Genomic DNA, 23,568 nt, shown 5'->3' on the forward strand with positions numbered 1-23,568 from the left:
TTACACACATATACTAAAACTAAAACCGTTAATTTGATCAATTCCTGGATGCCTATGGGATCATGATTATGTTGTTTGAACCCATAGATACTCAGCGATAGAGCAAAGATAGCCTGATATTGTTGTTTGACATACTTAGTTCAGACTACACCAAATACATAAAAAAGTATCTTTCTGATGGCATTTCTTAATTTCTGACACTGGGACGGTGAGAAAAACTGACAAATTCCCCCAAACTACTGTATCTCTGAACTATCTCTTTAACCAAATCACACGCATTTAGGCTATTCTATGTGGTCTCCTCCTAATCGAATATTTTTTCCACTTCCATTCACTGAGCCTCCCCTGAAACTGCTGGAGCCCCCCTGGGGAGGCCTGCCTCCCACTTTTTTTTTTAAACCTCTCATCTAAACATAAGAAATACTGTAAGATAAATATACTGAAGGGGTGGATTCATGGAGACACTAATTAACTAAGGGATTTCTCTAAATGCCTTTTGAGCATGATTATAGGGCTATTAAGGAGTTATCAACGGACAGTTCCTGTATCCCTGAGTTTTTCATCATATTAAACAAATTGGTGTGATTGAGGAGGTTTCGATGTGGTCATTAATAACTTCCTCAACTAATTCTGAGGGGACTTTGCATGAATTAAGGGGTGAATTAATAATATAAGTGTAGGTGGACTAGGGTTACGGTCACTGACCTAAATAATACAGTACCGTGTTTCGTCAATGGAGTTTTGGTTATTCAAACAGGTCTCAGTGCCCTCTGGAGGCCTTCAATCATATTGCACCGTTCAATGTGTTCTGTTCAAATAATCACATTATTCTGTTGTTTTGCTCCTTTATTTGTAACATAACTGAGCATGTATCAGTTTTTGAAACATTAGAGATGGATGCATCTCTCTCTCTCTCTCTCACACGCACAAACACGCAGTCACTTTCTCAGTCATTCACTCAGTCAACAAGATATTTGGAGCAATTATCATACTGTCCTCCACACCTCAGATAGTATTGATTTACAATCATTCTATCAGTCAGTCAGTCAGTCATTCATTGGCAAAAGTACAAATAGGCATGTTATGGGGAGGCGTGGGCGTCCTCCACTCACATTTTCAAAAGCCACAAGCTTCGTGTTGACCCAAACATTTGTGTTTCTACAGTTTCTAACCTGGAATACACCGAGTTTTGGGGAGACTGTCCTGTTGGTCAGTTTACGGTAGCTGTTAAGTGAGGAGACCAGACACACCAAAATCCCTGGTAGATCGTTCACTTTGGTGCTCCATGCTAACTCTTTAGCAGACACTATGATGAGCGATAGTGGGCGGTTAGCATTATCATTATAGAAGACTGACCTTTTGGTAAGAAAAAAGGTAATTGTTATATTATTATATGAACTATAGATTCATAAAAATAAAAAAAATCATTAAATCAATATAGCTGATGTAGCCAGGTTTATCTTTGGAGCCATTTCAGGTGAGGTCATCCGCTCTGCAGGATTTTTTTGATCCCTTTTAGCCCTATTCCCTTTGCCCACCACCTGTAGTCCCTATTAGTTCAACACATAATTTTTGAAATTGTATTCAATTTAAAAATTGACCAATCTTTGACACAAAACTGCCAGACTTAGCCACACTTGATTTCAGATGACTTACCTTAGCTTTAGCGCTGCTACAAGTTCTCAGAACGCTAGCTGCCTACTACTATCAGTCAACCTAGTGAATGCTAAAGTGTTAGTATATGGAGCACTGAGGCTAATGATCTACCGTGGACACATGGATGATTTCGGTGTCTCTGTTCTTCTCACTTACCAGATAAGATGATGACCAACACCCAGCCTCCCAAAAGCTTGGTGGAGCCTATTCCTTTCAGCATCGCCCCACAAGGTACATAACAACTGGTGTTAGTCATACATGATGTTTTAGTGTGTCCATGTTGGTCAGTGCAGCAGGTCACTAAGCAGACGTCCTGAGGTCCCATCCTAACGCTGTAGGACGTGTAGTAGCTAGTGTTTTCAAATGTGAAGAGTGGCGACGGGTTTAGTGTTCAGAATGGTGTTAGTGTTTCTAACAGCATCGCTTTTTCTCAGTTATTCCTTGAAGCATGTGCCGTTACTTTTGGTTAGTGATAAATAAATGGAGGTACTAACTTTCTTAAACTGTTTCGAGTCACATACTTCACGTCTGCCGGCCAATCAAGGTGTCTCTCTCTCTCTCCAATTATCTCCCTCTATCCCTTCCTACCTCACTCTCTCTTTCTCTCTCTCGCTCGCTCTCTGCGCCCCTCACTCTCAGTGTTTGAGGGAGAAGTCCCCTGTGTTGAGCCGGGGCCGGGGCAGAGCTCCAAACATCTCTGTGCCGTCGTTGGCTCCGGGGGCCAGCAGGGCCTTCATACTGGCAGCGATGTGTTCCAGGTCCGCACAGCCCACCTGCAGGACAGTGACAGCACACAATACATTAGCAATGGAAACACTTAAATAATGATGTAGAACTGATATTGTGTTTTACTGCACAACAGATGTAGCCTGATATCAGACTGAATTGTCAACTCGTGACACTCCATTTCCATTTTCTAGTCTGAGATTGCCCTCTGTTTAACCAATTTCTATGGGAGGATTCCCTCAGGGAAACCCATTTTCCCCTAACCAATCACTAGAGACCCCCGGATCCGCCTGAATCTAACGTTAGTTAATCCAGTTGGGAGAACACAAAATAACATCTCCCCATTGAATAAATGCCTTCAAAGCAGAGTGCTGTTCAGATTTCAAAAGTGGTACTTTTAATTATTAAAACAGCCTCGATAGCGGAGTCTCTCTCATCTATGGTGGCCGCCTTTGTTGTTAATACTCCTCAGCGCACAATCGCTTGACAACAGCATTAGTTCCGCCCGTTGCGCTGTTTATTGATGCTGATTGGCTAATCGTCAGTGCTTCTCGCACTCATTGGCTAATCATTCAAACAAACAAAAATGTATCCACCGCAGGTTACCTAGGTGACCAGGCGCATTTGAGCTAAGAACGCCTACGAGAGAGCACAACAACCAATGACACAGCTCAGCGATCAGCAAATCGCTGTATACTTGTAGCCTACGCAGAGAGTGATACTGGAGATAGATAGGAAGAAAGTGTATCAAACTTGGCCCAGCACTACTGATGACATGCAAAAAAATATATATCATAGGTGAAGTTTGAGATGACAGAGTGCACAAGGGCAAGGCTCAAACTCAGGACCCCTTTATAAATCCAAGCACTTTCAAGTCTGTGATTATTTTTTCTTAAATCCAAGCACTTTCAAGTACTTTCCAGACCTGTGGCAACCGTGAACTTTATGAACTAATTAAAAAAAGAATTAAAGTGCCCCAACGACAACGCCCCCAATTTTTATAACCTTGCTTGCAAGATGGATAACCTCGCGAGATCAAAAGAGATTCTCTCGACGTAATCCATCTTGTCATGCACAGGCAGTTAAGATGATTGGCCGAACCATGGCCGGCTCGACGAATCAGCGGCAGCCTTAGGCGGGCTTAGGCTCGTCTGGGCAAGTAGTGGGTACATGGTCTTTGTAGTTCTTTTCACTCAAAAAACGACCCTCAACATTTGGGAAGGCTAAGCCACACAACTAGTTCGTTATAATCGAACGTCATGCTTCGAAGGCGACTTTACGACGATGAGGACGGTGAGGACTCAATCAATGATAGACTACCATGGAGATCAGGCACAGGCACCTTCCTCCGGTCGCAAACGTGACGGCAGAGACATGGCGATCTGATCGGTTGAAGTTAACACGCACCAGCGGTGATAGACAGATGGGTCATCCAATCACCTGCCAAGTAGCTTGGAAAAAGTGCCCGCCTCCGTCAGCGGGTCGGGTTACTGCATTCCCAGATCGACTGGTTTAGTGAAACGTAATGTGGAGCTAAATCGTCCATCTGGCAGCATCAGGTTACATTTTTTAGACATTGGGGGCAAAAATATTTTATTGAATTTCCTACACTGCATCAAATGACAAGTAAACAACTTTCATGCACTTGTTTTATACTAGGCCAATATTAGAATGACTGAATAACTTAAGGGCTGTGAAATATTATGGTTTAGCGTCTTTCAGTGGAGTCATATCGTGAGGATATGAAGATATTTCAATATCATTCATGACACACGTCTGCTGTTTAAAATGATGATGACAAGTAAATTGTATTTAAAAGCTCTGATAAAATTAAGTATGGAAGGCATATTATTTGAATATTTCTGTTTAGTTTCACATAATGAGATGAGCATTAATTTGGTTATTTAATGTGATTTTGCATATATGAACCATATCGTGATATATATTGATATCAAGAAAAATCCTTATCGTGATATTGATTTCAACCATATCACCCAGCCCTAACTAATGTATGGTTACATGTGTGTATGCAACTTTCCAGAAAGCTCCTGTGCACTGACCCGTTCTCCACTGTTGCCGTCTCCCGGACCCCCTCTGTTCCCTCTGTAGCCCCACACCGGCACAGAGACGGGCAGCGAGCGGGCCAGGGCCATGGGGTGGGGGTGACGGGACGAGAACGCAGCGTGACCCACAGCCATGCTGCGCGAGGGAGGGGGGGCGTCCTCACTCAGCGAGCCTACCACAACCAAACAAACAAAGACATTCAATAATACATCCTGATAACACACAGAGGTGCGTCCATGTCGCCGCTTTCAATCCGCATCCCGCGCTCTCACCGTCAGTACTCTCCTCCTCGCCGTCGGACTCGAAGAACGGCTCACAGTCGCGGGACAGGGAGTCCTCATCCATCGAGAAAACGCCTGAAAGAGAGAGACCGAGAGAGAGACACGACACATCAATACTCAATGCACACAGACCGACTGAAAAGTGCAGGTTACCGGATTCAACCCTCACCGGCGCTTTCGTTCAGATTGCGTCTCCTCTCGTCCATGTCCTCCTCCTCCTCCTCTTCCTCTTCACACTCTTCCTCCAGGTCCACTACCCCGGGTCTCTGTCTCCCTCTCTCCACCTCCTCCAGCACGCCCAGTTCCCGCTCCCGCTCCCCGTTGCCATTCTGCCCGCCCGCCTGCCCGCCCCCCGCACTGTAGATGGACGGGTAGCTTTGGGAATACAGTCTGCCATTGGGGCTGACTCCGCCCGGTCCACCGTCTCCTGTCAGGCTCTACGACGACAAACAAACATTCAGGACGCTAACATCAGAAACAAATAGATATCAAAGTGTGGTCTGGGAAGGCGGGTGGCCACTCACCCCCCTGGTTCCCCCCTGAGTGTCAGCCGTGAGGTCGACCACCAGCGGGGCCCCTCCCTCCCCCCCGGGCTGGCGCATGTGCCTCTGGGCCGTCAGCATGGTGGTGGAGTGCAGCACGGCGATGTCATCCATGTAGCGGCGTGCCGACTCGCCCAGCGCCCCCTGGCCCCACACGTTGTAGGAGAAGTCACACTTCCGGGGAAAGGAGCCGCCGCCGCTCTTCCTCACGCCGTCTCCCTCCGACGCCAATGGACGGAACTTCTTGCAGGCTGTGAGTATGGCCAGGTCGCAGCCGGATTTTTGGCAGTACGCTTCCGCGGCAGAGAGCAGCGCCAGCCAGCTCTCCTTGTGGTTGTCGGGGATCTCCGGGTCGGACGACTGGGTGATGGAGGCCATGATGGTGCGAAGTAATGCCAGTCGCTCTCTTTTCGACGGGTTTACTTGATGAAGGAATGTAACAATGCTGATGAATGCCTTTAGAGGTAAAGAGTGTGGAGGTTCAGACTAATCAGATGCAGGTTTGATAGATTTTGTTGATTTCGGGCGTTGGGCTTAATCTTGACAATCAACTTGGTAACTCGCTTTGGTGTGGCGTATCGAACTTTTGCACAAATTGCAGGTGGATAAATCTGTATGGCAGTTCTGTTTCGTCGGTCTTGCTGGTTTAAGCCTACTTTACAACAAACAAACAAACAGATCTAGCCGGTAAAGAGGCACTAGGTGACTGTTATGATATGGTGTATTAGGCCTGTGAGTCCTTGTGCATCAGAGAGCCAGGGGAGAGCCAGGAAGACGATGCACGTTGCTGGTGATGCCTGGAAGAAAAACAAAGCATCAGTGATATAGAAATAGGGAAAATGACAAGAGCAATCACTGGAAATGGATGCCTCTTATTTCTGCTCTGGGATCATTTTATGAGCTGGAGCCCGTTGCACTATAATCAGATTGAAACCCCTGCAAATAAATGTATAAATACGACCTGGATAAAATGATCTGTCATAGTGTCGTAGTGTCGTAGCCCCCCCCCCTTGCTCTATGGTTAGCTCAGCTGCTACTGTCGCTGCCCGATGCCATGTAACGACGCTGCTCTCGATTTATCCTCTTTGTTTCCACTGACACATTTGCCAACCGCCCCGCCTTGTTATAAAGTGCATGCTACGGACTTTTCTGCACGGCGGCTGTCGCTGCAGCTGCTGCTGTTGTTGTTGTTGTTGTTGTTGATGATCTTGTTTGTTCAGTGTTGTGTGTGTGCAGCCTCCTCATGATGAGTCCCACATTTTCACCTCCATATTTAACGCTTTAGCAGCAGCCCAGACGCAGAAGTATAACTTGGACCAACGAGGGCAGATATTCGCCTACCTGTTCGGTTCCTTCTTTCCTCGTTGCCAGATATTTATCTTCCCTAAATTTAGCTTCTTTTAATCCTACGTTGTGTGTGTCTTCTCCCTAGGTTTCTCTCCCCTAGACTCCTCGCCAGTGGCAAGCTCGCTAGGATAAAAAATATATAACACTTCCGGTCAGATATTTCAAAGTAAATTCCTTGTTGACGAACACGTGTTACAGCCATAGACAGTGGACTCAACTGTCTATTTAATACGAGGAAGTGCCAAATAGAAACGAAGGGGACCATTTAAGCAGGGATTTGTAATATTTTTTAGACAGAATCAGGCCTTAACCATTGTGAGTGCCTCGCTTAATCCGTTTTTCTGACAAATATTTGTTTATTTTGGAGGTGGAATCAGTAACTTCCGGTCTTGTGTCGGAACTGTGATGAGCTTGACGCAGTTTTGACGTCGCCTGTTTACAGAGTTCCAATTCGCACGTTGTACACGTGACTGGGCTCAGTGGGGCGGGCTCGTGCTCGCCCTGTTCTCGTGCACGTGGACGACGACGACGACTCAAGGGGCCCGTTCGACAAGTGAATTTCACACTAAATCCCTCTATCATCCTAGCTCCTCTCCTAGCTCCTCTCCTAGCTCCTCGGTAACCTCGCGTCACCAGGCTCTTCTCAGTGGTCACAAGTTGAATTACATTATCTAATAGAAAGAAGGCAATTAGCCTACTGCATAATAATAATAATAATAAGAAGAAGAAGAAGAAGAAGAAGAAGAAGAAGAAGAAGAAGAAGAAGAAGAATGTGAAGTCTGTGTGTGTGTGTGTGTGTGTGTGTGTGTGTGTGTGTGTGTGTGAGAGAGAGAGAGAGAGAGAGTGAGTCAGTGAGTGAGTGAGTGAGTGAGTGAGAGTGAGAGCGAGTGAGTGAGTGAGTGAGTGAGTGAGTGAGTCAGCCACAGTTATGCCATTGTACATGCAATCGCACTGAATCTTTCAGGAAGTAGGCCTATAAAGAGGACCCTTGCGGGTGACCTAGGAGCCAGATTTTTTTAATTACGTAATAAGGGCCGACTAAATGGGCAAAAATGGCTAATTAGTGGCCAACATGAGTCAACACAGGTTCAGCACCATGGAGAGCTCCATTCATTAGCTACTGATATGGAGCACAGTGGAGGAGCACACTGCACACAGTTGGAATCAGCCAGGTAAGTGGACTATGAAAACCCTCTGGGGAGAGAGAGGAGAGGCCTACTAAATGGCCAGTTATTGTGTGCTTTGGTAATTAGGGCCTATTTTAACTTATTTACTCACTACCACTTGGGACTCACAAGGACTTACATGTTATTACAGTACATGTATACAGGTCCCAGGTCAGAATTCTGAATTCAGTCAGAATTCCGACTTTAATCTCAGAAATCTAAAATACATTTATTACATGTGGCCCTTCAGGAGCGTAGTTTTGGGAAAACATAACATAACAAAACACTCTAACATGGGCATGGCCATCAGTCAGTATTATTCTACTCCACCCCTACCAGACATACACCCGGAGGTGCAACACATGTAGGCCTATATGAAAGCAACATGCCTCATGTCTGAAAGGGTACACTTTACGTATCGCCCGGGTCAGGCTCAGAGGAAGCAACCCTGACCTGACCCGGAGTTCATTTCTGAAAGTGGCTATACATTTTTGTATATTTTAGGGGGGACAGCGGATCTTCAGGGTGAGATAGCAGGTCAACAGTATGACATGGTACACATCTGAAAGCAACCTGAAGATTAGATTTGAGATGCAGCTCAGCACTGTGTCAAGTTTTTCTAGTCATAAATCTGTAGGCTAAACATAGTGTTTTTTATTGTGTCATGCTTACATTGATGATGATGATGATGATGATGATGATGATGATGATGCTGACGGTAACGATATGTAACGGAACACAACACAGCTCAAGAATTTCACATGTGTGGACTTGTAGGCTACATGGAGTGACAATAAACATCTTGTTTTGAAAACAAACTAGGAATCTCGCATGCTACATGTAGACAGACACCGCCCACCCACCTAGGCGCCATCATGCAACTGTGCGCCATCCACTCATACTACATCACAGTTGCTTGAGTGACATCACTGATGACATCACAACTGCCTGAGTGACATCACTGATGACATCACTTCCATCCCAAATCTTAACTGACACCGCTCGGACAGACATACACCACCCACTTACCCAATTTTAACTAATATGGATAGTTAAAAATCGCTCCAAAATAGCCTACCATTTTAGGGATTTCTCTAAGAATTTAATCTGTCTGTGATTGGCTGGCAAGCACTTCTGTTGTGTTTTGGAAATGGCTCCCCCCACTTATTGTCAATAGGGTAAACCATAACCACTGAATGACATAGGCTTCTAGTTTGTTGTAAAGTTTCATGAGGATGTGATTATCCTAGAGGTCGGTAATTTAGCTACAGTAGGCTACAGTAGCTACAGTGAGGCCAAGTTTTAAAAAAATGGTCTCGCTACAATGATGGCTACTATGGGGACTAACATCATCATCACACATGTCTCAGCTTTCCAGTTATATCCAATTTATGCAATTCCAAGACTGTTTAGGGACTACAGTTCCAACATGCATGATTTACCTAGTTAACCTCTGATTGGTATGTGTAATGACGTCTCTCGTGGGGGCGGGGCTTCTCGGACGGAGGAAGTGTGACGTCGCTTTTGTTTTGGAAAGGAAAAACCGAGCAGAGAGACACAAGCGACAGAAGAATGGAGCCAAAGGTGGAGAATTATAAGGTATAACTTATTTGGTTACTTGTCACTGATAGCTTGTACATTAGTTTAACTGTTAGCAACTTTTCTCCCACAAGGTTATGATATTTTAGGTCGATCTGTCACCTTCTCGAAGTCACACAAATTGTATCTTACGTTGATGAACCAGCCGATCTGGTTGTTAGCTAACGTTAAACATACTAGCTAAAGTTTGCGATACATACATAACCAACGATAGTTTCAGACATTAATGCCGTTTGTCTGATTGTAATGTTGTACTCAACCTGAACTCCGATGTGTACGTTAGCTTATATCTAGGTTCTAAGGTAGCTTCTAGGTAACGCTAGCTGTAGATAGGATAGCTAGCTAACACAGTCAGTCGGTGGTGTAATAAACAAGGTCCAGCAGTTCATAAACGATTCAGTTTAGTTGGCTCGGCTCGGCTTGACCGACTAAGCAGGCAAATAACCCCCCTTTGATCATGTGATACATCCTTCACTTGCTAGCTCTTTCATCTTCATCCAACGTAGCTAAAATACTCGACCACAGTGTGATCCAATTCTAGAAGTGATATTGAAACAAAGTGCAGCTTGATGAATCATGTTGTATGTCTCTCGAATTTTCCAAAGTATCTGTGCTAGTGAGTATGTAAGTAACTCTCACATAAGTGTTATTTTTTTTCTAACTTTCCTACCAAGTAAGTACTGTTACATAATAGCTCTGCTTTATGACCATATTGTTTATGCCTATGCTATGTTATGTCCTTGATTATGCAATAGACGTGTTCAGGGGGAGTCCCCACACACAGGTCATGTGACTTATTATAGATTAATAGGTCAACCTCTTATTTTTACCATAGCACATACCAGAGTCAGTCAATCCCCACCCCCTCCACAGATTTAGAATACACTTGCCATACTCTTGTGTCTTGCCCAGCCTGATCCTATGAGTGGAATCCAGTGTAACTGGAAGTGAGGCCTCTCATTGTAACACAGCGTACCCTTTATAATGGATATTGCTGTTTTACATTCTTGTCCTCAGCTGATATTTGAGAAGGAGGGGGTTTACCTCCACACAAATGCCAAGAGGAGCAACCAGGACACCACCCTCCCCGGGTTCATCCGCGTTGTAGAGCGGGTAAGAGAATCTGTGTGAGTCAAGTCTACTGAAATATAAAGAAATCAAACAGCAAGCACTGGGCTAACCATGTGTTTGTGTTTAGGGTGGGGAACCAGCTTTAGAGTGGAGCCCACTAGAGGATGAGGTTGGAGCCGCCCCGGCTGTATTCTACACTAAAAAGGTCAGATGTCATCTGTTTGATATTTATGGACAGGGAAGAAATACTTGTCATTTGTCTAACTGAAACTTAAATCTAATTTACCTGCTTCAGGATGGAGAAGGAGAGGAGGATACAAAGTTTGACCCTGGGTATGAGCCGGACTGGGCAGTCATCAGCACGGTGAAGAAAGCTCAAGAGCATGTCCCAGTCAAAGACTCAGGTACCGCTTGCATTTCTGTCATATTACCCGCGTAAAGGGGATGTGTGTGTTATTGTCAGTCATATATGGAAGGATGTAAAATATGAATCTGGAGAAATTATGAATAATGGCTGTTTTTGCCTTTTGTTTTCAGGCCAGTGGTCGTTCTCCTTGCCTCTGTCAGAGCTGTACTCTCTCCGGAGGGCCCGCTTCTCCTTGGGCCGAAACTTCCTGGTGTTGACCAGCAGGGGGGGCCACCCGCTGCCTCCTCTGCACTTCCACAGAGGGGGAACCAGGGAACTGCTGCGGGCCATGCAGCGTTACATCATCCTTGCTCCGTAAGTATGAGCAGACAAGCCTACAGCAGCTCTCTGTCTGACTGGGTCCTACAGCTGTCTGAAAGTGCACGTCACGGTGATTAGCTGAGCAGCTGATATCCAGTACGCTGTTGTTTTACCTCCCTGTTGATACATCACATGATTGGAATGGCATCACGTGACTCCTACTATTCGTGTGTTTCTCCGTTATATTTAGGTCACCGGTGGACGGGCGGCTCTTCCTTGCCTATGCTCATGACTCAGGTGCCCTCTCTCAGTCCTTTGATGAGCTCCAGCTCCTTGATGATGGAGGCTCTGATCTTGTCTCGGTAATCTTTGTTTGTTTGTTTTTGATTGAAAGAAAGGCGGTAGGGGAGAGGCTCCACGTTCAAATGTGTTTATTTATATGGCCCTTAATCATGCATGTCTCAAAGGCCGTACGTAGCCTTTACAGAGAATGAGCCTAAATAGAATGGTATAGGAGAAACATAAAGATGCAGGACAAAGCACAAGACACACAATAGCAGATTTTAGCACTCGGTATGCTTTGTAAACTTGTAGGGTAGCACACTGTGCATTTTAAAGGGGCAAGAAGTTAAAAAATGTTTTGTTTGTCATTCTTTTCTCTGTCCACTTGAGTAGAGATTCATCCAGGACCCCTATGCCACTACTTTTGGTGGATTCTCCAAAGTCACCAATTTCTTCAGGGGCGCCCTGCGGCCTCCAGATTCCCCCCTCCACCCTCGCACTGCTCACGACCCTAACATGCCCCTCCTACCTGACGAAGAGCCCGGCTTTGAACTCATCACCTGTGTAAGAATAAAGACAAGAATCACTTTTTAGTGCCGAAAGTCTATTCATCTGTAATCCTGTGGAAAGCAGATGTCGGTGTGGAATATATGGAGATTACAGACCCTGAGTGATGAATCAAATGTTTGCGTTTGCTTCTGTCTGCTCATCCAGGGGGCGGAGCTTGGCCCCAGACCGGAGGTGAGCAGGGGAAAACCTCTGGACAAATGGGAGGAGTTTCTGGACCCTGAGGGGCGAGTGCAGAACCCAGACAGAATCAAAGAGCTTGTGTTCAGAGGGGTAGGACTACAAATCTTACGGTGCATCACTTCCCTCATCGGGAAGATCTCTGTCTGTGTTACCTCCCTCAGCCAGATCTGTATGTGTTGACGTGTTTCTTCAAACCTCCTCCAGGGCATCACTCCGTCGCTGAGGAAAGAGGCATGGAAGTTCCTCCTGGGCTTTTATCCCTGGAACAGCACCGTGAAAGAAAGGGAGGACATACTGCGGTTTAAAACGTTAGTGTTTTGTTACTTTGTAGCCCTTCTTCTCACCCCCTCTTGATTGAAATGTTAGTTGAACTTCAGGCAGTCCAACAGTTCAACGCCCCTCTGTCTCCTCAGGGATGAATACTTCAGAATGAAGGTGCAGTGGAAATCGGTCAGTGAAGAGCAGGAGATGAGGAACTCTCTCCTCAGAGGATACCGCAGCCTGATAGGTCAGTCCTGCCCTCTGTCCAACAACGAACGGGGGTATCTCACCTTATTGGTCATCAGTAGATTTGAACGGGGGTTATCTCACCTTATTGGTCAGCAGTAGATTTGACTGGTCTCTGTTGTGTTGTTGCAGAGAGGGACGTCAGCAGGACAGACAGACACAACACCTTCTTCTCTGGGAACGACAATCCAGGACTGACTCTGCTTAACGACGTGCTGATGACATACTGCATGTACAACTTTGATCTTGGTATGTACTCATGAAGTGTTTGCAAGCAGAGGTGCAACAACTACTGATCCAAGTCTTACTCAATTTCCAGCTTTACTGTTCTAAATAACAAGTGCATCCATTGCATTTATTTATTAATTTGGTCAAACTTGTGCTTCTTAGTAAAAAAACAAATCTAATAATAAGTGATGGTAGTAGGCATGAGCTGCAGGATAGAGCTTATATATATTTTTATATTGGATTGGAGAAACAGCATATTGATTGAAAACCACTTTATGCAGAATAGTTGTAAAGTACAGCGTAGCCTAATAAAACAAAATGCTATTCAGCCTACATACAAACAGAAGCTGCTCTGCATATCTACTTCACAAATAGAATTTTCACAGGGATGGATATTGATAACATTTTGATACCCATGCTATTATCGACTCTGCTTATCGGTCCGATTCTTTATTGATTGCCTTATGTATTCCTGATTATTTTTCTGTGTGGAAAAAAGTAGGCATACACAGCTTTTCAGCGTCAACACACCTGTTTACTCGAGTCTGAACACAGTGTGGAATGTCTGCCTAATAACATTTGAACATGTGTTACAAATAAATGACAATGCTCCTTTTCTTAAAAGAATATAACATGTTTCAACATATTGCTGCTGTTTCCACCCTCAAAATGTCCATTTTACCAACGTTACAAGCAGCACTGTTGTCATCTTTCTTCGTGAAATGGCTCCCCACACACACACACACTTTGGACCATTTCTTCCTCTCCGTCAGGACTCCTTGCAAGTTTCCAGCAGCGTTCGCTCAGAGTTTGACGTTTTTTGTAATGCGTATGCACAACTGTCAGAAAAACGTGCCGCTTCGATAAAAGGAATTGATCAACTTGGAGGCATACGATTCTGAGTCATTGGACAATTTGGAATCGGTTCTAAGCGGTTCTGGTTCTCGATTCTCATCCCTGCATCAGAAGACATTTTCCTTCATGTTATCAATATCAGTTGCCAATCAGAGTATGAGTGCTTAGGAGCTCAGTACCGATACTACAGATGCTATAGGACCTATAGCATCTGTATAGTATATAGGTGAAACTTGATTTACAAGCATTTTATTACAAAGGATTTTCACATCGTTGAAATGTTTCAATTATGATCTCAGCTGTCACTGGTCAGCTGGCCAGACACAGACTGACAGTGTCACTTGCCTGCTCTTCTGTCCAGGCTATGTCCAGGGGATGAGTGACCTCTTGGCCCCGCTGCTGTTTGTCACCCAGAACGAGGTGGAGTCCTTCTGGTGTCTGACGGGCTTCATGGAGTTCTTGGTGAGTAGTCTGGATCACTCACAAACCCCCATGGCTTTCACACAATTCACATACAATCTTTTGCGATATTATGAGGGGTGACTTACTGATGGCTAGTGCTGAAGACGATTGATCGATTGATCGATATGTCAATCAATTAATCGTTTTAGTCATTTGTCAAGTAAGAATACAAACATTTGTTGGTTACAACTTTACTAATGCAACGATTTGCTGCCTTTCATCACTTTGGGATGTAATAAATTTTATAGGCTAAATCAGTGGTTCTCAACCTGTGGTACACGTACCTCTGGTGGTACGCGGTGCTCCTTCCCTCTCATACTTTCATATGGTGGTCATTTCTGAGGCGTTCTTGTTCTTGCTGAGACTGTCCATTTAAATCTTTACTGTTTGTGTTCGGAGGCTCAGTGCCTCATTCTTGGCTTAAAGATAAGGGTAGACTACGCGGAAGGCAGACACCACTAAATATGCAGCAGTGCATTGAGCTTCAGACCGACGAGGATGTCTGTCAGTGTGAACATTTTTGTCAAACTGAATGGGCCCTTATGAGCAGGGAAGTGTGATGTGCCTTTCAGCTGCATATTTTTCACACCATGTGTTTTCTCAAACTGCAATATCTGCCTGTTATTCACAGTATCCTCACACACGGCAGGAGTATTTTGGAAGGTGGAAGTCATTTGATGTGTTTAATTAAGCTGTTACTGCAGTGCAGGCTACTGAGCGAGTAATGAGTCTTTCCTCTCTCTCTTTCTCTCCCTCTCCCTCCCCCCCTCCCTCTCCCCCTATAGCACCAGAACTTTGAAGAGTCCCAGGAGGCCATGAAGCAGCAGCTCCTCCAGCTCAGTATCCTGCTGAAGGCTCTGGACCCGGAGCTGTGTGACTACCTGGGTTAGTCGGCTACTAGCCATGCAGTCAGATTGGATTAGAGATCAGATTAGAATAGATCTTAATGATCCCCGTGGGGAAACTGGGTCGCTGTAGCGGAAGATAATAGGATACAGTGAAGAACTAGAGACCATCTTGCGATGGGATCACACCAGCCGCGACTTTAAAATGAATGTGGGCCAGGGGGCGTAAAGTGGGGGGGCCGGCCCCCTTTCTCAGATCACACCCATTTTGCGAACTCGGCCTTCATTTTGATGTCAACTGCACACTTGTAAACTTTGTGACTGCATCTTGCACGGTTTTAACACTATCGCATTGGCTAAAATGTGTTCACAGACAGACAGACACATAAACACCTACTCAAAACAGCTTCTGTGGTAGTTCCCGCTACAAGGTGTCTGCGGGACCACATTTTGCCTTGGTGACACACACACACACACACACACACACACACACACACACACACACACACACACACACACACACACACACACACACACACACACAGACACACAGACCCAGACTCACACACAGACTCACACACACAGACTCACACACACAGACTCACAAGGTGAAAACAATACCAGCCACGCGCTGTCATGGCCAATAGAAACTGGATATAAATGGAATAGAGCAAATGGGGCTACTGTATTAAACACAACACAGCTGACAATAACACTAGAGTCCATTAAATCAGGGGTGTTCAAAGTCTGAGAATGTGGGCTTCCCCCAAGACAAAGCTTGGAAGAAGGAGCCCCCCTCGCTCAATTCCTAGATGCCTATGGGATCATAATTATGTTATTTGATCCCACACACGCAACAATTGTGACAAGATAGCCTGATATTGCTGTTTGACATACTTCAGACTACACCAAATGTATAAAAAGAGGTCTGTCTGAAGGCATTTATTAGTTTCTAACTCTGGGATAGTGGGGGGGAATGGTAAAAATCCACAAAACTACTGTATTTCTGAACTCTCTTTAACCCAAATCACACACATTTAAGCTATTCTATGTAATCCGCTTTTGATAAGTAATTCACTGAAATTCACAGGTAGCGAGCACACTGAAAATGGATTAAAAACTCACTGGGTGCAGGGCAAGCAAAGAGTTCAGTAAGTCGAGAAAAGCCAGCACTCCAAATGTCCTTTCATAGGTTTTAATAGTTCCTCAAACCCTTCCTTAGCGTTGTGCTGTGTCAGCCAAAAATTTTTTTTTTTTTGCCTGACACAGCACTGAGGAAGGCCTTTGGCTGAAACGTTCGTTGCTGCTGCCCGGGTTTGAGGAACTATTAAAACCTATGAAAGGACATTTGGAGTGCTGGCTTTTCTCGACTAAGTAATTCACTGAGCCTCCCCTGAAAAGGCTTGGAGCCTCCCTGGGGTGGCCGCTCCTCCCACTTTGGAAACCCCTGCATTAAGTAAAACTGTATGAATGAATTTCCAGCATGAATTTCTCATTCATGTATGCAGCGTGTGCAAAATAGCAGCGGTAGAACATACTGTGACAGAAAAAGAAACAAAAAAAAAGTAATGTGAAAATTAATGTTAAAAAAATATCACAAATTATTTCCATACACATTGTTTTTACATTATCAAGATAGACTGTCACAGACTAACTAAATTTTGCTCAATCCTTGAGTTTTTAGTAATTTATATAGATCTAAATAAATATCATTTCATTCCTTTCTGTCAATTGATAACTGGGGTGAAATATATCTCTGTCTCCCCCTTGTGTCCATCAGACTCTCAGGACAGTGGCTCTCTGTGCTTCTGTTTCCGCTGGCTGCTCATCTGGTTCAAGAGAGAGTTTTCCTTTGAGGACATCCTCATCTTGTGGGAGGTGAGAGCACAACGGCCACAGCATGTTATAGGATATACGTCATGGATATACTGTATGTCACGGTTTATGTGGCAAATGGTCAATGTACAAATGTGCCACATAGTTTATATATTTACATGACAGTGTGGTACGTGTACATGTATACATTTACCAGAGATGTGGTAAATGTAGAAATAGCTCTCCAGAAATGCCCACATATCCCGGTTCATCTGCACATTCCCCGGTTCATGTGAAAACTCATACTATACATACATGCAGTGATAATGTGAAATACAAATTGACAATTTGTACATTGTAGTACATTGACTGTTTTTCCACATAAACCGTAACATACATAGATATATTTTGTGTGACACTGAAATAGTTCATGTACAGTCGATTAAATCAGCAGTCAGACATCAGCCACGTCACTCATCAAACTTCATCGTGGTTTACAGCACTCAACCAAATCACTTGCTGCAAATCATTTCTGTCATTTATAGAGCAGTATGGAAGTACGTGTTCTGTTGTGAAATTGTATGTTAGCTCTGAGTCACCGTCGCTGAGAAGTTTCACACAATTCCTGCAATCCTCTTCTTGTATCTAGAAAGAACTACTCCATCTATTCTCATGTTTGAATACTCATGTCTGAGGAAAAATCTCCTTCGGTTTGTTTTTGCATGTCGGGAATATACCTATTACAAATATACTCACAATTCACCATCCTTAGTCTGACATGGATTGTGGCTGATAGTTGCACTGTTACAATAGGATTTGAAATCATTGGTAGCTAGCTAGCTGTAGCTGTAAACCACAGAGCCACGGATGCCCCATGGAAGTGTACAGAATCTGTAATGTGGCTGGACACCTTTGGGTGTGGGATCCTGAGAGGAATCTCACTCAATCAATCAAGCTAGGTTCATATCTGATTTAAGCAATAAGCCACAATGCTACAGTGATTTTAAGCCAGTCGGCTCTTGCTTGCTGTATTAAAATGAAAGGCCATGTCTTGTTCTAGTTCTTAAAACAGCGCACGGCCCACATAGTGTCTGACTGTGCCAATTAGATTCTGGAATTTCTCTTCAGGAACTCTTCAGTTTTCCCCTCATGTATTTCGTATTAGTTTTCTCTTCTTCTTCATACCAGTCTTCCATTGTCAGCCCCTCAGATAAGTCCACATTTGCTGTCATATTGACATAGTTTGAAGTGGTGGGTGGCAGTGTCAAGTCTGAGTCCTGGACACCTTCTCAGGATGCATGACTCGACTTGGACTTGAGTACTGATCACTCAGACTTTCATGCATTCAGACTCGGAAGTTGGAGACGAGGACTTATGACATTTTATTTATTTATTTGTTTTTGTTTTTGGCCCTAATAATTTGCCATAAGATATTGATAGCTATATTAATACTGTGACATTATTCAAATTTGTGCAAGGGCAAGCACATGTGTTACCCCTACATGTGGATTCAGTTCAGTAGGCTAACTCGGATTAATGTAATGGGGACTTGACTCGGACTCAACACTGGGGACTTGTGACTCGACTTGTGACTCGAGATATACAGTAGTGACTTGACTACAACACTGGTGGGTGGGGATTATCAGTTAATGCTTTAATATTGAAATGAACTGCAATGTGATCACAGGCATAGGATTATCAGGTGTTTTACATCATCTTTGAACGCAACCCAGCCAATCAGAGATGAGGAACGGTGCTGTTCAGATAACGTCCTGTTTTGTCCCTCAGGTCCTCTGGACTCGTTTGCCCTGCGAGAACTTCCACCTGCTGATCGCCTGCTCCATCCTGGAGTCCCAGAGAGGGGAGCTGATTGGCTCAGACCATGATTTCAACACTATTCTGAAGGTTTGTGCATGCTTGCGTGCATTTGTGTGTGATGGGTGTTAGAGTTACTTTGGACATGGGTAAACGCAGCAGCATTTCTTCCTCGTTAAGCGCTAAATGCATGAACCTATTATCCACAGCATATCAATGAATTGACGATGAAGCTGGACCTTCAGACTGTGCTGCGGGGAGCAGAGGCCATCTACCTACAGCTGGTGCAGTGCAAGGTAGGAAGTGATGTGAGGGTTGGTGCACACTATAAGTTTTTAAATGGGTGTCTTCTGGGTCCCAGCTAAGTCTGGTGCTTGACATACCTGAGTGCATCCAGATTTTGTCATGTAGTTTGTATTGTTATAAACTAAGAGCAAATATTCTCGCTAAACATTATAAATCAAAGGATATGAATCAAATAAAGGACTGTTAAAGAAATCGAGTATACATTCAATCATAATGTATGTATTACAATTACATGTTATGCATCAAAAATCACCTGAAAGGAGCCTTTAACAATTTATGACATTCAGTATTGATAACATCTAACAGTCGTACTCACACACTTATCTGTAATCTCAAATTTGAAAGACCGATTGAAATTCCAATTCTGTTTCCTGTGTGTGTGTGTATGTGTATGTGTGTGTGTGTGTGCGTGTGCGTGCGTGTGCGTGTGCGTGTGTGTGTGTGTGTGTGTGTGTGTGTGTGTGTGTGTGTGTGCGTGCGTGTGTGCGTGCGTGCGTGTGCGTGCAATTACATGGAACCATTCACTGAAAGCTTGGCCGGAGTGCTGTTGGCTATGTGTTTGTGTGCCTATCCTGCATCCGTTTGGAGCGTTGGTCGTGCACGTCCGAATCGCTGTCCATAGGCTCCAAACGGACGCAGAACAAGGTCAGGGCCTGCAGCCATCATGCACACGCGAACGCGTAGCATGTATCTCCGCCAAGGACGCCAGGTAGTTTCTGTGAGCATTTTGACAGGCCTATGTGACAACAAACTAAACATGCATGGACTGACTGGTTGAATGCGAGACACTCAAGTCCAAGAACTGGTGCGCTCAGTAGGTAGGCTAATAAATACTTTGGGTGCCGGCCCAACATACCATGAAAAGTCCAATAGAAATGTCAGCACTCACAGTTCAAGTTTCAAACAGGATTTTAATCCGCACCGCAGCAGTATAACAGACGCGTTTCAGCCTGTGGCTTTCCTCAGTACACTGATTTTTGTTTGAAACTTGACCTGTGAGTGTTGCCATTTCTGTTGAATGTGAGACACTGACACTGCAAAGTGCACTTAAAAATGCTTCCCAGTTGATCTGGATCTACAAGTAGATCCCAATCGAGCACCACTGCGTTAGATGGTGGTTTTAATATGTTTACCTCCACAGCAAAACCAACTGTAGTGGAAGCGCTGTCATTTAGCTATGGAAAGCTCCTCCTTCGCTCCTCCTCCCCACCCCACTGACTCCGTTGCTTCTCCTCTTCTCTCCCCTCAGGAGCTTCCGGTGAAAGTCCAGGAGGTTCTGGGTCTCTACGTTCCCCCCAGCTCCGAGGAGGAGAGCCCCGACTCTGAGATCAGTGAGAGGCAGCAGCTCCTCGGCCTGTCGCAGGCAGGGGCGGCCGTGGCCGCGGCTATCCAGGCATGCACCCCTCCCCCCACCTACCCTTAACTCCTGGGAAAAGACATGACGAGATGTAGGAAAGATATTTATATATGAAATCTATATATACACTATGGATATATGGGATCCAATGAGGGAGATTGATTACGTACTATACTGAGCAGTAGAGGAAAAAGACTGTTGTAAGAGGCAGGGGGCGTTGTCAAGCCTTTTTTTTATGTATGTTTATGAATGTTATTATCCAAGATGTGTAAACTGACTATAGCTGTAATTGCAGTGCTCTCTTTTTATTTGTTTTGTTCTTTTACGTATGCCGTCCTCTCCTCCTTATTGATGGTGTAATAGCGTGTCACTTGTTTACATGTCTTTCCGTCTATGCGAGAGAGTATTGCCATCCTTTTTTTCCTCTTTCTTTTTTTCCACCCTCCCTCTTCCTTTTGTATGATGCTGCTATTTTACATTTACGTACGTGCATCCTGTTGCGCTTTATTTAAATCTCACCCCCCCCCCCCCCCCTCTTTGCCACTGTCACCCAAAAGGGATGAAGCTGAAGGATCAACCCACTGACAGTGCGTTGTTCGTACTGTATAATGCCATTCCAGCCCTATGCAAACTTTTGCATGCCTTATAGATTTTACATTCAGCGTGGCAATGTTTTTAGGTTTGTAATTATCTGTATTGTCGTAACATTTTCACCAACTGATTATTACCAAATAAATGGTTGAATCTTAACCAGAACGCGGTTATTCAAATTTTACATTTCAGATTAATTTTCTTTTTTTCCCCGTAAGACATTGCTCCTTTACATAATTTCAAACTTTTTCTAAGTGTCTCTCAGCAGTTCCCACAGACATAAACTGATCATTCTGGACACTCACTCACTGACACAGACATAAAGTGATCTGGACACTCACTAACACAGACACGAGCTGAATGTGATGAAAGACAAAAGTGCTTAGAGTGTCACAGCTCAACACAGATAACTGCTTCTGAGCAGCTGATCAAAGCCAGGCATTTGACTGATAAACAAGGCTGAAACTGCAAATGTGAAAGAAAGAAAAAAATACACCATTTTTGGGAAATCCTTGTTTTCCCCCCATTAAAGAAACAACTCCAATAAGATGCGTTTGTTAGTTCTTTTTATTTAGTGTCTTAACTTGTGAGCTGGTTAAACTTTGGCCTTCCCCCTCTCCTCCCCCTGGTGACCAGCAGGTGTCTGTGTGAGGTGAAAGGCTGTGGGGAGAATAGGGACCTCTGTTCTCCACTGTCCCGGGAAATGAGCTGGAAAATGAGGGGCGGGGATCCACACACCCCCTTCACAGGGGCTGCCGCTCTCTCTTTCTCCCTCCGTCCGTGTTTGAATACAGCTGCGACGTATGAATTTAGAGGGGCGCTTAAACAGCCCGACGAGCTGTCACACTGTTTCTCTTGCCTGCACCCCCCCGATCTGACCTCACTTGACTGGCCGAGCCCAAACTCACTTAGTCCCACATTCAAACTCAATCTGCTTTATGGATGAAGGCCTTGTCAACTGCTTTAAACTCCATATTCTCTCACTAATGCTACAATCGGCCAAGTGTTTGAGGATTACGGCCTGTTGTCGCTGTCATTATGCTGGCCATGTTGGAAAAGCTTTTCATGCGCAGGAGATGATGTGGCTGTTAGATCTACTCTCTGCGCTGGAGATCTGCATCTGAATTTGTAGTTTAAATGTCAAGGTGGTGATTCACCTAAGGCTTCACTGTGTGTGTTTGTAACATGATAATGTTGTTATTGGTCTTTTTTCTGTGCGGGGGAGGGCTTATCACTTGTGTTTCAAGCTGTGTACATTATGTTTTTATTTTATTATTTTTGCTTAAAAACCTCCCTAGCCTTTTGTTGTTTTCACTTAAAAGGAATAACGACGGATGTAGTGAAGGGTAAACCCAGCCGATCTCAGTTTACACACTGATCTGCAGAATAGAGTTTACCCTCTTTAGGCTGACAATCTGTTTGAAGTAAATTCACAGTATTATTGGGAGGAGAAAGCATCAAATAATGCATTTCTGAAATATTCATTTTTGTTCATATTGACCGTGGATGGCTGCTTGAGGACTGGAAGCCATAATTTGTATTTAGCACTTCACCACCACTGACAGGCTGTTAGTCTGTTAGTCAATCTCAAATTTAATATCAAGTAGCCTACTCAGTCCTCTAAGGCTATTTGACATTCTGTTGAAAATTGTTAAAACCAAAACGCTACTGCTGCCTTTTCCCTATTCACAAAGACAAACACGTTCGTATTAACAGTTTCTCCTGATTCTCTCAACTCTACACGCTGTATCAACCTGTTTCAGTAACCCTTTAAATTACAGGACATTAATTCCACAGTAATGACCAGAGATAATTAAGTCATATCTAAGTAAAATAGATGAACAAGTAGTAGAATAACTGGTAATTAATCATGTCTTTTACTTGGATATCACTTATTTCCAGTAATTACTATGTAATTATTGGCCTGTAGTCTAATTTAAAGGCTTATCCCAGTTTCTGCTCTTCACTATTGAGGTAAAAATGGCCTTCACCTGCATATTGAAGAGAACATGAGTTATTGACACTGCTCAAATCAATTCGGCGTGATGGTCGTCTCGCTCTCTGTAAACGCCCAGTTGAAACGCGAGCTGCAAATGAAACCTTAATGTGCGATGAGCCACCTGTAATGACTGTGTCAAATACAATCTGTATTCTCCAGTGCGACCCCATTGTGACCGGCCGGCGGGGGAATCCCCAGGGAGCGTGTGAAAAGTGTGTCTACCCCATGAATGTGTGAAGTGTGTGTCAGGAGGCAGCAGCAGCAGGCAGAAGGCCCAGGGGCCTGTTGTCTGACACTGATTTGTAAAGGGAGACAATACGGCTCATTGACCTGCCTGGGCTCCACTGTCTGTTGCACATACCTCGGCCGGTGGCTTGACTGCTCTTTAAACAGGGGGAGCAGATTGCCACAGGCACAGGGAGGAGCGAGGAGGTGACGGGACACAGGTTGCTTTGACAATGAGATTCCTCAGAGAATAGAATGAGAGAGAGGCAGCCCTGAGCCAAACGTTTGATGAACACATTTTCTAGTGAGACAGGATTTACACTTACAATCAAAAGTTTGGACACACTTTTTTTTTCTTTTTTATACTGTTTTCCACATTTGAGAAAATGCATCACAACTATAAAATGACACA

At 44.3% G+C, this 23,568-nt stretch overlaps 2 protein-coding genes across 2 annotated transcripts; one reads left to right on the top strand and one right to left on the bottom strand.

Annotated features, from left to right (window-relative positions):
- Positions 1-841: 841 nt before the first annotated feature.
- Positions 842-6,736, bottom strand: akt1s1 (AKT1 substrate 1 (proline-rich)). The gene is made up of 6 exons (XM_083648830.1): positions 6,611-6,736; positions 5,252-6,066; positions 4,897-5,164; positions 4,719-4,802; positions 4,443-4,618; positions 842-2,429 (listed from the first exon to the last, which is right to left on the bottom strand). The coding sequence occupies exons 2-6, from the start codon at positions 5,645-5,647 to the stop codon at positions 2,292-2,294; spliced, it is 1,062 nt and encodes a 353-aa protein (XP_083504956.1). The 5' UTR covers positions 5,648-6,066; positions 6,611-6,736; the 3' UTR covers positions 842-2,291.
- Positions 6,737-9,306: 2,570 nt separating this feature from the next.
- Positions 9,307-21,447, top strand: tbc1d17 (TBC1 domain family, member 17). Its single transcript, XM_083648799.1, has 17 exons — positions 9,307-9,381; positions 10,399-10,494; positions 10,580-10,657; positions 10,748-10,856; positions 10,990-11,173; positions 11,370-11,481; positions 11,795-11,965; positions 12,116-12,241; positions 12,356-12,459; positions 12,565-12,659; positions 12,791-12,907; positions 14,103-14,203; positions 14,989-15,088; positions 16,829-16,926; positions 18,652-18,768; positions 18,888-18,974; positions 20,234-21,447. Exons 1-17 carry the CDS (start codon positions 9,355-9,357, stop codon positions 20,405-20,407), a joined length of 1,896 nt encoding a protein of 631 aa, XP_083504925.1. The 5' UTR covers positions 9,307-9,354; the 3' UTR covers positions 20,408-21,447.
- Positions 21,448-23,568: the final 2,121 nt, after the last annotated feature.

The sequence above is a fragment of the Poromitra crassiceps genome, assembly GCF_964638095.1.
Source record: "Poromitra crassiceps genome assembly, chromosome: 13".
NCBI classification, from domain to species: domain Eukaryota; kingdom Metazoa; phylum Chordata; class Actinopteri; order Beryciformes; family Melamphaidae; genus Poromitra; species Poromitra crassiceps.

Coding starts and splice junctions, on each gene's coding strand:
- akt1s1 (XM_083648830.1), bottom strand. CDS start 5,647: ATGGCCTCCATCACCCAGTCGTCCGACCCGGAGATCCCCGACAACCAC. Junction 5,165..5,251: donor CTCAGGGGGGAACCAGGGGG/GTGAGTGGCCAC, acceptor TTGTCGTCGTAG/AGCCTGACAGGAGACGGTGG. Junction 2,430..4,442: donor ACGGCAACAGTGGAGAACGG/GTCAGTGCACAG, acceptor ACTGTCCTGCAG/GTGGGCTGTGCGGACCTGGA.
- tbc1d17 (XM_083648799.1), top strand. CDS start 9,355: ATGGAGCCAAAGGTGGAGAATTATAAG. Junction 10,658..10,747: donor CTGTATTCTACACTAAAAAG/GTCAGATGTCAT, acceptor TACCTGCTTCAG/GATGGAGAAGGAGAGGAGGA. Junction 15,089..16,828: donor GGAGCTGTGTGACTACCTGG/GTTAGTCGGCTA, acceptor TGTGTCCATCAG/ACTCTCAGGACAGTGGCTCT.